This window comes from Gavia stellata, chromosome 17, assembly GCF_030936135.1.
Source record: "Gavia stellata isolate bGavSte3 chromosome 17, bGavSte3.hap2, whole genome shotgun sequence".
Classification (NCBI taxonomy): domain Eukaryota; kingdom Metazoa; phylum Chordata; class Aves; order Gaviiformes; family Gaviidae; genus Gavia; species Gavia stellata.
Window position 1 is genome coordinate 13,311,302 of NC_082610.1, and position 13,399 is coordinate 13,324,700.

A 13,399-nucleotide genomic window follows, 5' to 3' on the forward strand; every position below is an offset into this window, starting at 1 on the left:
GCTGTAGCTTCTGTCTCAGCTTGTAAAATAGGGCAGGTTTGGCTGGGACTGTGTACAAGAAAGCTTTGAAGGAGAGTGTCGGTATAAGACAAGAGAGCTGGGTGTTATAGAGGGAAGCAAAAGTTGGAGGGAGGCGAAAGCTGTTGATTTCCTGGGGATTTTCACAGTATTTCTGGTTTCCTTGGGTGTTTCTGTCCTTCTACTAGGTTGGGATTTGGGTGACTGAAGTCAGTGATACAGGTTCGTCTGACCAAATGCCAGTCTGGATATTTTGAATTCATTCTTTTTAAATAAAAAGAAACAATTAATAAAAGCTACTGAATTCTTGAAGTACACTCGAAAGCATTTGCTTGTGTTGGAAAATGCCCGTACATTGTCTCTTTTCTACCAACAGATCACAACTAAGTCCTGCGGGTAGCTGCTTTTGCAAGAATGGCTTGTTCGGAAGGGTTCCTGCCTACGGCCCCCAGGTACTGCAGTGCAGTGCCAGCTCTGGACAAGCTCTCGTGCTCCAGCGCCGCACCTACTGTCAGCCCCTGCTGCAGGAGCTCTTTTGTAGTGCATCCAGCCTGGATCGCCGAGCCCCTTGCCCCCCCGAGGTAAAATCAAGTTCTTGTTTGAGTCTGTGATTTGTTCTTTTTCGTGATATCTAATAGGATAAAACAGGCTGGTGTGTCAGATTAATAAATTACCAGCTTGAACATCATTTGAGCTTTCTCCTCCCCTGCACTGGCAGTTTTTTAGATGGTATTAACTAAAGTGATTTGCTACCCTGGAGATTATGAAAAGCGAAACATGAGTAAACCTCCTATCAAAGAAACATTCCTTTAATGTTATTTGGATAAATAAAAGCATCTTGCGTTAGCAGCTGTCTTCTGTGAAATGTTTCTAATCGTTTGTGACAGGGGATTATTTTTCCTGGTTTGAACTTGAAGCTGTCATCAACCAGCAGCTTCGTTGTTTACTTTTCTACTTTTCTGTTGCTCCCTGAGTTCCCAGTGTAAACCATCAGCTACAGCGCTCTCGAGCGCACCTGGGAGTGCTCCGTGCTGGAAATGGGTCCTTTCTCCTGATCTTAAGGGTTGCATTGGCTTGTCATGTAAACAGCAAAGGGGCTAGTGCAGGTAATGCTTGCCCAGGATTCCAGCCTAATCCTGGCTCACTTCCTCTAAAACCAAACCCAAAGAAATCTGGGTAAAAACAGGCACTGATGTTTTTTTCCCAAGAGCAAGAAATTGTCCCAGCACAAGCAAGTTTTCTGTTTCTTCCCACATGCCTTGGCCTGTGGGAGTGCTACAAGATGAGGTGGAATGATCCAGTTCTTAAATCTTACAAGATTTTTTTTGTTTTATGACCTACAGAAGCTGTTTCTGTCAGTGCTAACCCGTTTTCTTTTCTTCAAGGTGCCAAAGGATTAGCCACTGCCTCCCTTCCCCTGGCCCAGCATGGAAGAGGCTGAGCACATCGGAGAGATCAGTGGGTTTAGACAGCAACCTCCCTGTGCTGGTGAGAAGGGAACAAGATGGATTTTATTACCGTGGTACAGTAAAAGAGGAGATAGAGGTGAGTGACGGTTGCGGTGCGGTAGTTGCGGGTACGCGTGGTAGGGTGCCCGGTCCACCAGCAGTCCTCGTGCACCACCTGAGTGTCGTGTGGCAGTTTTGATTTCAGACAGTGCACGAATTGGAGAACAGATCACCAGGACAGCTGATGCTCATGATTATGTCGATTCGTAAAGTTCCCGAGGTGCCTGATTCCAGGCTGTCCTCACCTCCCGCTGCCTGGCGTGCTGTGTGAGCCTCTTGTATGCAGCACAGCCTCAGGCACCGATATACTGGTGATGATCAGATCCTTGCTCTGCTCAGCCTCCTTTACTGAGTCCGTTTCTAGGAGCAAGCAGGCATGTTTCGAGATCCTCCTGCCATGCAGAAGATGGGTCCCCCCCAGACTCCCAGTTTGGGGTGAGAGCAGTGCCGTTGTGCACCTTGCAAGAGCAGGTCCTCTGCTTCTGCTGCCGCTGGGCATTGAGCCGGTCTGAGACAGCGTGAGTGGTGGTGTGAGCGGTGTACCGGCTACTGTTGTGTGTAGACACATAACCATCAATAGCACAGGAAAAGCGTTAGTGTTTTATGTACACACTTCCAGCTTGAGGCAGCTACAGACCAATGGCTCAGTGTCTTTTCAGAAATGTTAGTGAAAGCTTTAATTCATTGGTTTGTTAGCACTTCAAACTTAACAGAAAAAAGAGCCTATTCTTTCTCAAGAACAGGGAAGTGCCTAGTTTCATTGTTGATGGAAAGCCTCTTGACAGGCCTTAATTTAAAAGAAAATAAAAATTCCCAACAACCTCTCCAAGAAGCAGTGACTTAGTGTTGTATGTAATGAGGAAGGACTTGGGCATGACTGAAGAACAGGTCTGAACAGCTTCAGTGTCCCTTGTTAGCTGGTGCACACATTTGTGAAATCTGGATTTGTCAAATCCAGTTGCACTCTATAGCTTTTTCTTTTGGGGAAGAAAATACAGGTTGTAGCGGCAGGGAACCTGTACATATGCTTCACTCAGCCTGCTTTCTGGTGAGTCTCCCAGCGTTTTTTCTGGCTGTCTTGATGCCAGACTAACACTGCACACTATTTAGTTACTGTTCAGGCTGGCTTGGTGTTCTGACCTAGCCACAGAATGGCCTTCTGGTGAAGGTTACGTGACCTGACACATTACAGACTGTTTTCAGAGAAACTATTATTTTGTTCCTGGTAACAGAGTGAAAGAGGCATGTTCTTGGTAGAGTTTGCCAAACCACTTGTGTCACGTGGAAGGCATCCAGCGTGTCTGCAAAAAACAGCGAAGGATGACATCCTGGAATATGTGAACGGGATGAAACACTCCTTACTCCCAGGAGACAAAGTGATGGCACCCTGGGAGCCAGATATGGCCAGGTATGGCCCAGGAACTGTCCTCACAGGAACTGAGACAAGGGACCCCTTACGAGGTAAGAAGGATGCTGCCCTCTTCTTGCTTGCCTTGCTCGGGAACACAAGTGAGACCATCAGGATAAACTCTTGTCATGGTGCCACTGCCGGAGAATCACCAATGCAGAGACTATAGTTCAGCCTTACTTAAAGCTTGCAGGAGCTGATGTGACTTGCTGATGGATATCTGTGTGTAACCTCACTGGTCTGACCCTAAGGAAGTTGTGACCCTTAAAAATGTCATCTTCCATGTCCGCCAATGTGCTATTTCCCATCTGCTTGGACAAGGCTGTGTCTGCCATGTGAAGGACAGCGGCCTTTTCCTGAGGGATCCAAGCGAGGCAGCTCTCAGGAAGCACCCATCTGTGCTTGAACGCTCACATTTGTATCAAGTGGTACGTCTGGGGGTGATTTTATCACCCAAGCGTAGGAGATTTCAACAGCTCATTCATTTTTCCCATGTCTGACAGTCAGACTCCACTGACTTACCAAAATACTGTTCTCAAAGCGGTACTGCTAACTTTGGCAACAGCAACAGAAGTTGCTCAGTCAACATTTACTTGCTCATCTGATGACAAATTGGGAAGAAAGATGCTGCCAGGTGTGTTGTCACACCGACGGTGCCCTAGCTCTCCGTTCCCCCCTCCAGGACATTATGGTGAGGTGTTGCAGAGAGGGGCAGTAGTTGATCCTACTGCTTGACAGGAGTAGAAAGTGCATAAAGCTGCAAAGCCTGATCTGTACGTGTGTGCTGCCCAGGCAGGCCAGCTGCTTATGGTGGCTTACCTTTTCTCTCAACAGCTTCAGAAGATGAAGAAATTATGGTCCAGTTCTGGAATGACAAGAAAGTGAAACTCCCGCGAGGTGTGGCTTTGTGGATCCCCCCTAGCCAGTGGGAGAGGATAGTAGAGATGATCCACATGCCTTTCACCAGCAGGTTGAAGCCCAGAGAAACTCTGGATGCTAACTCTTGTATTTTTTCCTGCAGTCCTAAAACAGCCCTGATTCCTGTTTGTGCTGTACATAGCCTTGCCAAGCACTGCTTGCTCTGCTCACCCCATTTCCACTACCACTGTGATGGTTTATGCTGTTTGACAGCGTGTGTACGGTGCATCTGCTGCTGCCGTCCCCGTGCTGATGCCTGGTGGCCTCTTCCATCCAGGTCTCTGGTTTTTCAGAGAGAGACTGAAGAGGCAGAGTCCAGCAGCGAGCCCTCTCCACACCTTCTAGAACTGGAAGGCCCAAACCAAGAAGAACCAGCAGTTGTGGCAGCATCTTCCCTCTCTTCAGATTCAGAGTGGGACCTGGAGCCATTCCCCACTAAGAGTACTGTGGTGGACAGTGCTGTTAACACAGACTCCGGCTGTCCTGAGAAGCCCAGGCTAAAGGATTCTGCAAGACCAGAGGGGAAATACTGGAAAAGAAGCTGCCACAAGTCCCATCCCAGTAATTCAGGTAGCTTTTAACCACCCTCACAGGGAAGAAGCAGCCAGAGGGAAATAACCAAGTGTGTTCTGTGCCCTCTTCATCTGGGCAGTGACTTCACCTGTACTTAATTGGTATAAATAGCATAAATTTGTGTATCAGCCTCAGATACAATATTTCCCCTTCCCCAACATCTCTGTTGGCTCACCTTGCATGCTAGCTCTTCTTTTGGCAACTCATCCCATGGAAAACTATCAGAACAGCAAATCTCATTTGGAAGCACAGATATCCCTCTCTGAGTTTCTTCCCCACTATTTTCCTACACTTTTTATGATGCTAACATCTTCATTAACCTTCATAGCTAGTCCATGCACAATAAATCATCTGAAAGAATTCTTTTCAGGTTTAAAGTGTAATTTCCTCTCTTCTGAAATGAATGTTTCTCCATTTCAGTTCTGGTTTCACTCTTAGATACAATTTTACTCCTTCCCAGGACTCGGCAGTCGCAGCAGCACATGTACAAAGGGCAAATCGGAATCCAAAGGCATCTCCGCTGGGGACATGTCCCATGTTGCCCTGCCTAATTGGAGTGCAATGTTTGAAACCATCAAGCAGCCTCCCAGAGGGCAACTCACAATGAAAGAAATCTTAGGAGACCAAGGTTTCAAGCCGTCATTGGGGGTAAGGTAATCTGTATTAATACTGTATTTATGTAAGCACGCGGTTTGTTTGAATGGAAGAAATATTCTTGTTAATGGTCTGGAGGTTGGCTAGCAAAATACATCATTCCTAACTTAACGGATTGCTAAGGCTGTCCGCCAGTTTTGTGATAGGCAGGGAACTTCTCCACTAATTAAAACAAAACAAAAATCCCAAAACCCTAAGGAGGGGCTGAAGCTACTTGGTAAAATGGAAAAGATTATGCCAGTAACTGTATGAGCATTCAACAATGCAGATATCAATTCAGAAACCTGCCAAATGCCCATTGATATCAACCCAATGAAGTCCTACGGAAGTAGGGACCTACATGAGTGGCCCTGGAAATGGACAGCTGTGACTGTCAGCAGCAATAAAACACAAGAAAAGATCCAGTCTGGAAAGGTGCTGGGCTCTGCCAGTCACACTCTGATAGTCGCGATCTCTATCTCTGAAAGATAAAAGCAGCTATTTTTAGTAAACGGTCTTTACTGAGTGTCTTCTCTTACTCACTCACAAGAAGCAAGCAGTTTCAACGGCAGAGCCCTACCCTGAAGCTGGGGGATACAGAGTAGGCAAACTGTGTCACATCTGGGAACAAGGACAAGACCCTGAGTTTTGGGCTGTGTTTCTGTTGGCCATGGTCCCCTCCTGCTTTAGAAAAGCTTGAAAAAAAACAGAACATGAATGCCAAACAAAGAAAGCACAGAAAAGACAAAGAAAAAAGCTTGCAGGAAGAAGGGGAAGATGAAAGAGAATAGCAGGGTGAGCAGAAACACTGCTCTACGCAAGAGCACCAGGGGTACAATTAATAAATTATATATCAGAAATGAAATATTACATCTTCTGTACCTTAATGTTCTTGCTACTGTGAGCTGAATGCAGAGTAAAACTTTGTATGTGCTAAATTTGCATGATTTTCTTTAGGAGAAGATTAATCTGTTAATGACGTGTCTTAGTGGACAGAGAATATATTGGAATATATCTTGTATTCTCACAATTATACGCATTAATTTTAAGCAGATGCCTACCAACTTATTAACTGTATGGTTCCTAGTTTGCTGTTTAAGTAATCATAATTACACTCCTTTGTAATTGATTTTCTAGGAATTTTTATGCCAGTATGGAGCTCTGGGCAGACATGCTCTATGTTAGCAAGTGTCACAGCTGTGCACTGAAGTGACATGCTTTGCCTTTTGGTAAAACTAAAAAGAAACTAGAGGGGCTTCATTCTAGTCCCAAACCAGCAGCATGAATCAAAGTAGTGGACACAATGTGGTAATAGGGAGTATAATGACATACTTTTATTCCTGTAAAATAACCCTTGGTGTTCTTAAACCCAGAGGGTACATTGCTACTCCTCCAGAAAGCTGAAGCAGTTTTGTCACATAATACAGGCTGCATCAGAAGTAACTTGCAACAAGTAAGTGAAGAGAGCAGGCTTCCCAGAGGTGCTCTCTGTGGGGCTAATGTCCTCCCACTCTAGTCACCAAAAATCCTCCTAACTTCTAAAGGAGCAAAGTTTGGTCAAAGCCTAACAGCTTCTGAAAATCCTGTGGTCTTATTGTATGCTTCTGTGTTTCAGCAGTAAAGTTTGTACTAGCACAGAAATGATACCATTATTAACGCAACATTAGGCAGATGTACCTATCTTACAGCCAGGAAAGCAGCAGTTAGAAAGACACTGATGCTTTTTTTTAGACTAACCTTCCGAGGGATTTTTTTTCTGTCCTCCAGAAAGAAGGTTTTGCAGCATCAGAAAAACAAAGATATAGAACAGCAAGAAAGAAGACAGAGTCAGATGATAAACGTAAAGTGACTCGCATAACAGACAACAAACGTGATGATACAGACTGTGTCAGAAGAGGACAGACAGAAAAAACAGCAAAGAGCTCACTTGCAACAAAGCAGAAAGAGACACGATCAACCGCAATTCAATAAATGTACAACTGATGATGTTCAGGAGCTGAAATTTCGGGTAAACTGCTTATACTGTAACAGTGTTACATTTATCAAGCAATTAAAGTTCTGATTTAGGTACTGTCTCTGTAGAATTTCTTTATGGGTAACTGTATAATTTTAATAACTGAGAAACGCTATTTCTACCCACATTGAATTTCAGCATCCTCATTCTTTACTCCAAGGTGTTATGTTAAATTCCTAATTATTTGGACTTCACTTTACAACTATGGAGAGATCAGGTAAACTAGTATGACCACCAAAAGCCTGAACCAGTGCAGAGCAAGGGTCTAATAAACCTCCAATTCTGGAGTCAGCCAGAGGAATTCAGCATAGCAATTTATTTTTGTAGAAAGCCAGAAGGAATGGAGAAACAGTACAAGCTGACAGCTGAAAATATTTTCTCAGGATTAAAGCAGAAGAGAAAGTAGCCAGAGGGTAAAGGAGCTGCTACTATGGATGCAAACACAAAAATGCTCAGAGATCCAGCATTCAAGCTGGATTTATATTCCCATGAAAATTAACTGAAACCTTAATACCAACAGCTACAAAAAGATTAGATATATATAGGTCATGTCACTAATTCTAACCGTGGAATCTGATCCTTCAGGAGAGTTAAGCATCCAGGGAGTCTCATTAGTGGGACTACTCATGGTTTAAAGCATATGAACATGCCCATAAGCTGCAGTGTGCAGTTGCTCAGCAGTACTTTTCCCCTCAGGAAACAGGAGACAGTTCAGGGTACCCCACTGCCTACTGAAAAAGGCAGCTAGCTGGTTTTCAGTCTAGGCAAGAGACTGCAGAGACAGGACTTGAAGTGTCAATAGTTTATGTGCCTATACTAAACATCTGACACACATTCAAGCACCTTTCTGAGTTGGGGTCCTAGATAGTGAATTTATTTTGCATTTTATTTCTGTGTCAGAATAATAAAAGTACAGATAGGAGAGATGCATTGCGAGGCAGCTGCTCTAAAATCAGTGCCAGCCCACAGAAGCTAATGTACGTCCATATTCATACCACATGGATCATGCTGTCTGTGGTCAAGAATGTGACATGGATGTTCTGTCTGAGGATAATATAAAAAAAGCTCTCATCACAAAGACTAAATTATGTATTTTATTCCACTGATTGTATCTTTAATTGTTTAAAGCATAGGAACCTGGAATTACACAATCACATAATTGGATTTAAGGCACACGATATACAAATATTTATAAAATCAGTGTACAAAGTGGGCTGCATATAATTGCATTAAGTAGAAAACAAATATAAAGGGCATAAAAATGGAGTCCCAGAGGAGGATACTATTAAAGTGCTAACAAGAAGAAGATACACATAGTCCATTACATGTGTTAAAACAGCCTCATATTTTATTCCTGTGATTGCCGAGAAACAACAAACATCATAGAACAAAAGTTAAATCAACACTTTGTCCTGCGTTGACATCCACCACGTGGGTTTGTTGCACCATATCCTCTGAGGTTGCTGTGACAGAATAGGTGCCAGGAGAAACTTCAATGTAGATGTCTTTGGAAGCTTGTCTGGTCTTTAGGAGAAAAAAAAAAAAAGTTTCCTTACTGTTTAGTCATCTTTAGATTTCCCACAAAAATAAAAATTTTGAATTTGGGTAAAAAAAATTACATTTCAGCTGCTATGTAAATGTACTAAGATTTTTCAAAATATACAGGCAGCATGGACAAAACTGTAAAATCTTTGTGTCAATACAAAAATTAGCAAGTGCCATACTCAAAGTATTTCATCTAATGTTTCCATCAATGGAAATAATCAATATGCTACAATCTCTGCCTGACAAAATTGAAAGTTACCAACCTAAACGGTTTTGAACGTAAACCTGGAAAATATCCATACAACAAGGGTGCTCCCACTAATTTGTACTGTGGTACAGATTCCATGTTTCTCAAGTTCCTGAAATTGATTTGGTGAGGTGTTAGGCTTTGAAAAAGTTTTCTCCTCCTTGAGGAACAGGAGCCTTCAGAGAGACTATATGAGGGCCAAGCATAACTGGCTAGGCAACTGCTGCGTGCTTTGCTGCATGCCTTTTCTCAGCACAGGGAATGTGTCAGGAGCACTCAGGAGCACAAATGAGGTGAGACTGGAGAACTGCCGCATTATTGTTGCTGATGCAATTCACAAGAGCCTAAAGATTAATCACAGTGTTTGACATTCTGTACCAGTCCAAAATATCAAGTAGACTCTTAACTGGTTATGTTCCAGAATGCCACAATCTGGTTTATAATTAATTGTGCTAGTCTCTGTATGCCCATTCTACTCCCCACCTATACACACGTTAAACCAGTGGTGCATTCACAATCCTATCTTCTGTGCCATCACGAAGTCTCCACACCTGATCACAGATTTTAACCAGCTTGATGCAAAATGATAAAGAAATGCTATACCTCAATTTAAAACCAAAGTATTCTATAAACTTACATGTTGCTGGCAAGTTTGAGCTTGACTGGGTGCTACAGAGGCTTCAGTCCTCTGGAAAGAAAAAGATACCATTTTCTAATGGTACAACACAAAAGGCAAATTCAGCCTCTGAGAGAGGGGATGCTTGATGTCCATGAAATTTTCCTCTCCACAAAAGGACTGATGAGACACTGATTGGTGCCACCAGAAGTTACTCTGCCTCCCTCCACCCCCTGATCCAACAGAAGGCTCAGATCAGTCCAGGTGTTCGTATGCCCATGATGTCAAACCATATACATTAGTGTAAGCAAGTGTCATAGACACTAGACGGATAACAATTCTCTGATGGTGAGGGAAGGAATAACCTTTAATCAAAACCAAAACCACCTACTTACCTCTTCTTCGGAGGACTCCAGCTCTCTTTCCCCTGCTTGCCTGCCATGGTATCTGCAGATGTGTTTGATTTCATGCTCTTTGAATCTACAGGCTGCCGTAAAGCAATAGTACTTCTGGACAACAATAGAAACAGAGAATATTATCTGGAGAAGCATCAAAGACATGCTCACAACTACTGCAGATTTACAATTAAAAGTGGAACTGCACAGCCACTGACCTTCTGTATTAATTGGCTGTTTTGTTCTCATGTGAGGATGAAAACAATATCTGGATGTCCACAGGACATCTGCCTTCTGGTACAAAACTGTCAGCCCTGATTTTAGACGTGTGTCTCCTAAGACAATACATAGGGACTCTCTGACACCCCAGAATTGACTTCATGAAAATATCAGAAGGAACGCTCTGGAAACATCTACCTGATCAGACTCTTCAAGAAAAGCTCTGGTGGAAGAAGGCATAGTTTATCCGTCCTTAATAGGATGTACATGCAAGCTAGGTGCTTTGCAACCTAGCCAGTGAAGATGGGTTCTGCAGGGCACGTGCAGCAGCAGTGCTCTCAGAACATGTTAATACTGAAAAATGAGTTAGTGAAGAAGCTAAAGCGTCTTCAAGGCTGGTGCTAGTGGCATAGCGATTTTGAGAATTGTATTGAGTCCAGAGCAGCCCTTTTCTGGCTCCACAGTAAAGGTACTTGAATCTTCCCCACTGCAAATTAAGTATTTGAGTGCAGCTCTGCTGCCATCTATTGTCACTAGAGAACTCCTAGGGTTACCTTTTTGATCACAGGGACCAAAAGGTTCCAAAATATCTATTTTATTTCACTTATATTTTCCTTGTCTCTGACTGTCAAGACTAAACAAAAATAAGGCCAATAGCAATTCTTCTTTCCAAATCTACTGCTGTGCTTTATTCCTTGAGGTTACGCACACATCAACGGATTTGGTTGCTTGTATTGTGGTTTACTGTGGAGCTATGTCCCAAAATACATCAAATACTCTGGCCTATTGCATAACGCTTCACAGAGCATCTCTGTATCACAGCAGGTGAGCTGGATTCTTTCACATGATGTCACAGAGCAAAGAAATGAAACCAAACTTTTGGTAAGAAACGCTAAAATCATCTTACATCTTAAATCACAATTTTAATTGTTTGCATTCAAGTGCCTAAATGGTTATGTTAGGCTGTGGATTTTTATTATTATTGATGAACTTGTGGATCTGAGAATCCCACCCTACCCCCCCTTTTACAACTCTTTGTTTCTACAGAAGATGACTGAAGCAGTACTGTCTTGGCTGATGCATAAATGTGGAAGTCATCCCTGGCTTCTTCCAACTCTAATACTCCTCATAGGGCATAGGATGAGTCTCTATACACTGTTATATTTTTGTTTCATCTTGTGTAAAACTGTTCTGCCTGAGTTGTTTTAGGATTAACTGGTTACTGTGTATGTAGCGCTTTGAAATGATAAAGGAGTTGCTTAAGAGCTAATCATCTGGTGTGTGTTGAACTACTGTTTTCTCTAATTTAATTGAAGACTTAGCCTCTGTTATTAACTCTGCAGACAACACGCTCCCTGCTGCATTACGGTAACAGATCCCAAAGGGCACAGACGATGTAAACTGTGATGGAGTTTTCAGAGACTTTAATGCCATAGTCAGGCTGTAAGGCTATATTCACAAGGACGAGCTGGCAGAGATGGCTCCCGGTCTGTCTATCCAGAAGAGTAATGACACCCGGCAGCCAGAGCCAACATGAAAGCAGTGGAGCGGTGCATCTGTATGCCATACCTATCAATTTCTACTTATCACAAATAAAGACACGGTGCTGCTCACAACTGAGCCCACACTCCTTATCCAGTAACAACATCCCAAATTGAGTTTGCTCAGCAAACGATACTGCGGAGGTTAACGCTAAATTCAGAGCGAACGTGTGACACAAAGCAATCTCTTTGCTCGAGATTCAGACTCTTCCTTGCTGCTGCCACCCAGAACACGCTGACTCTGTCAGCCAACATGAGCGGTTCATGTTGGCATGATGAAAACAAAGGGTTACTCTGTTGTAAAGCCACTCCACAGCAGAGGTGCAGAGGTACCTTGCAGCACTGGAAGCAACTCTGTACAGTGTGACACACGACAAGCCTGTGCAGTGGCTGACAAAATGTAATTTGTGACGTCATCTGTCACTTCTGTCTCTCTAACCATATTGCCTTTTCACCAAGAAGTGAAGAAACTCTCTGCTAAAATCTGTACCGGTCTACTGCTGCTGTCTAGGGAAAATGCTGATAGTGGTGTTTATCAACTAAGGTGGTACCAGTTGGTCAGGATAACACTGGCAAAACCTACCACGTAACCTACCACATGATGGTGAATGCCCCGAATTTCTTAGACTAGGCTGGCATCACAGGCTCACTGGCTAAGCTCTTGCCATGCAATGAGCAAAAATGAAGTCTAATTTTTGCAGTTTTAGCAAAAGTAGTGCAAACAGGCCTACTGCCAGGCACATGATAAACGTTCCCCTTTGCACAGGTCTGGGGGTAAAACCTCACCTCGCATTCCTTTGAGGCTTGATTCATCAAGTTCACAATTGAAGCGAACGCTGCACTGAGACGTTCTGATTCTTCTTCCTGCAATTAAAGACATTTTTTGTAACTCGTAATGTGGTGCTTGTTGCTTAGAGGTAGAAAGCGTCAGCTGATTAAATAGCAAAATACTCGCTGTGCTGGAGGCTGTCTCTGGGGTGATGGTCACGCGTGGCCCACCGCCGCGGCGCTCCGTTTTAAGGCAGCGTGCCCAGCGGCCTTCCGCCGCCCCCAGCACGCACCAAGCAAGGCCGAGGCATTTGCTACACCCAGGAGGTCGCGGGCTGGAGCCGCCGCCTCGCTCCGCCGCCCCGCACAGCACCCCTCGTTCCTCTGTAAGTGCCGCCACCCTTCCACGCTGGCTTTGACTAGCCGAGACGCGGGGGGAAGTAACCAAGCGTGACACCGCTCTCCGTACTTTGCAATGCCTCCAGCTCCTTAAAGCGCACACATGGCTCAGGCCCACGCAGGTATATATATACACACACACTAGGCCTCCGCAGGGCACGAGCGATCCTGCCACCATTTAAGGACGCAGCTCCTCGGCGCTTCTCGTTTACTTTGTGGCATTTCTGCCGGCACGGCCGCCCCCGCCCCGCCGCCGCCCGCAGCACTGACCGGGGCCGAGGCCGAGGCCGAGGCCGAGGCCGGGACCCGTCCCACGGGCCGCCGCCGCCGTCGCCGCGCCCGCTCCAGCACGGCGCGCGCCAGCCCCGCCGTCCGCCCCGCGCGCGCCCCCTCCATCCCGCCGCTGCCGCCGCCACGCGCCGTCGCAGTGCGCACGCGCCGCCGCTCCGCCCCGCCCACCCCTCCTCCCTCCGCTGCCGCTAGGGGGCGCCACAGCCCCGCCGGTGCTGCGCTGCGCTGCCCCGCTCCGCCCCGCCCCGCCCCGCCCCGCCCGGTGGCAGCGGGGCAGATGCCGCCGGGCGCCCGGTCCCGCGGAGA

The 13,399-nt window shown here is 45.2% G+C and overlaps 2 protein-coding genes across 2 annotated transcripts; one reads left to right on the forward strand and one right to left on the reverse strand.

The window, feature by feature from the left end:
• The first annotated feature begins 432 nt into the window (after positions 1-432).
• On the forward strand, positions 433-5,032 carry C17H11orf16 (chromosome 17 C11orf16 homolog). The gene is given in 6 exon segments (XM_059826157.1): positions 433-599; positions 1,404-1,563; positions 2,759-2,987; positions 3,769-4,373; positions 4,375-4,422; positions 4,886-5,032. Coding segments are annotated over 6 exon segments (1,356 nt in total).
• Positions 5,033-8,398: 3,366 nt separating this feature from the next.
• AKIP1 (A-kinase interacting protein 1) lies at positions 8,399-13,198 on the reverse strand. Its single transcript, XM_059826034.1, has 5 exons — positions 13,073-13,198; positions 12,422-12,499; positions 9,876-9,989; positions 9,502-9,552; positions 8,399-8,596 (listed from the first exon to the last, which is right to left on the reverse strand). The coding sequence occupies exons 1-5, from the start codon at positions 13,196-13,198 to the stop codon at positions 8,453-8,455; spliced, it is 513 nt and encodes a 170-aa protein (XP_059682017.1). The 3' UTR covers positions 8,399-8,452.
• Positions 13,199-13,399: the final 201 nt, after the last annotated feature.

Excerpts from the sequence above, each read along its gene's own strand:
- AKIP1 (XM_059826034.1), bottom strand. The coding sequence starts at position 13,198 with ATGGAGGGGGCGCGCGCGGGGCGGACGGCGGGGCTGGCGCGCGCCGTG. Across the intron at positions 12,500-13,072 it reads CGGCCTCGGCCTCGGCCCCG|GAAGAAGAATCAGAACGTCT; the intron begins GTCAGTGCTGCG and ends CTTTAATTGCAG. Across the intron at positions 8,597-9,501 it reads CTCAAACTTGCCAGCAACAT|ACCAGACAAGCTTCCAAAGA; the intron begins GTAAGTTTATAG and ends TTTCTCCTAAAG.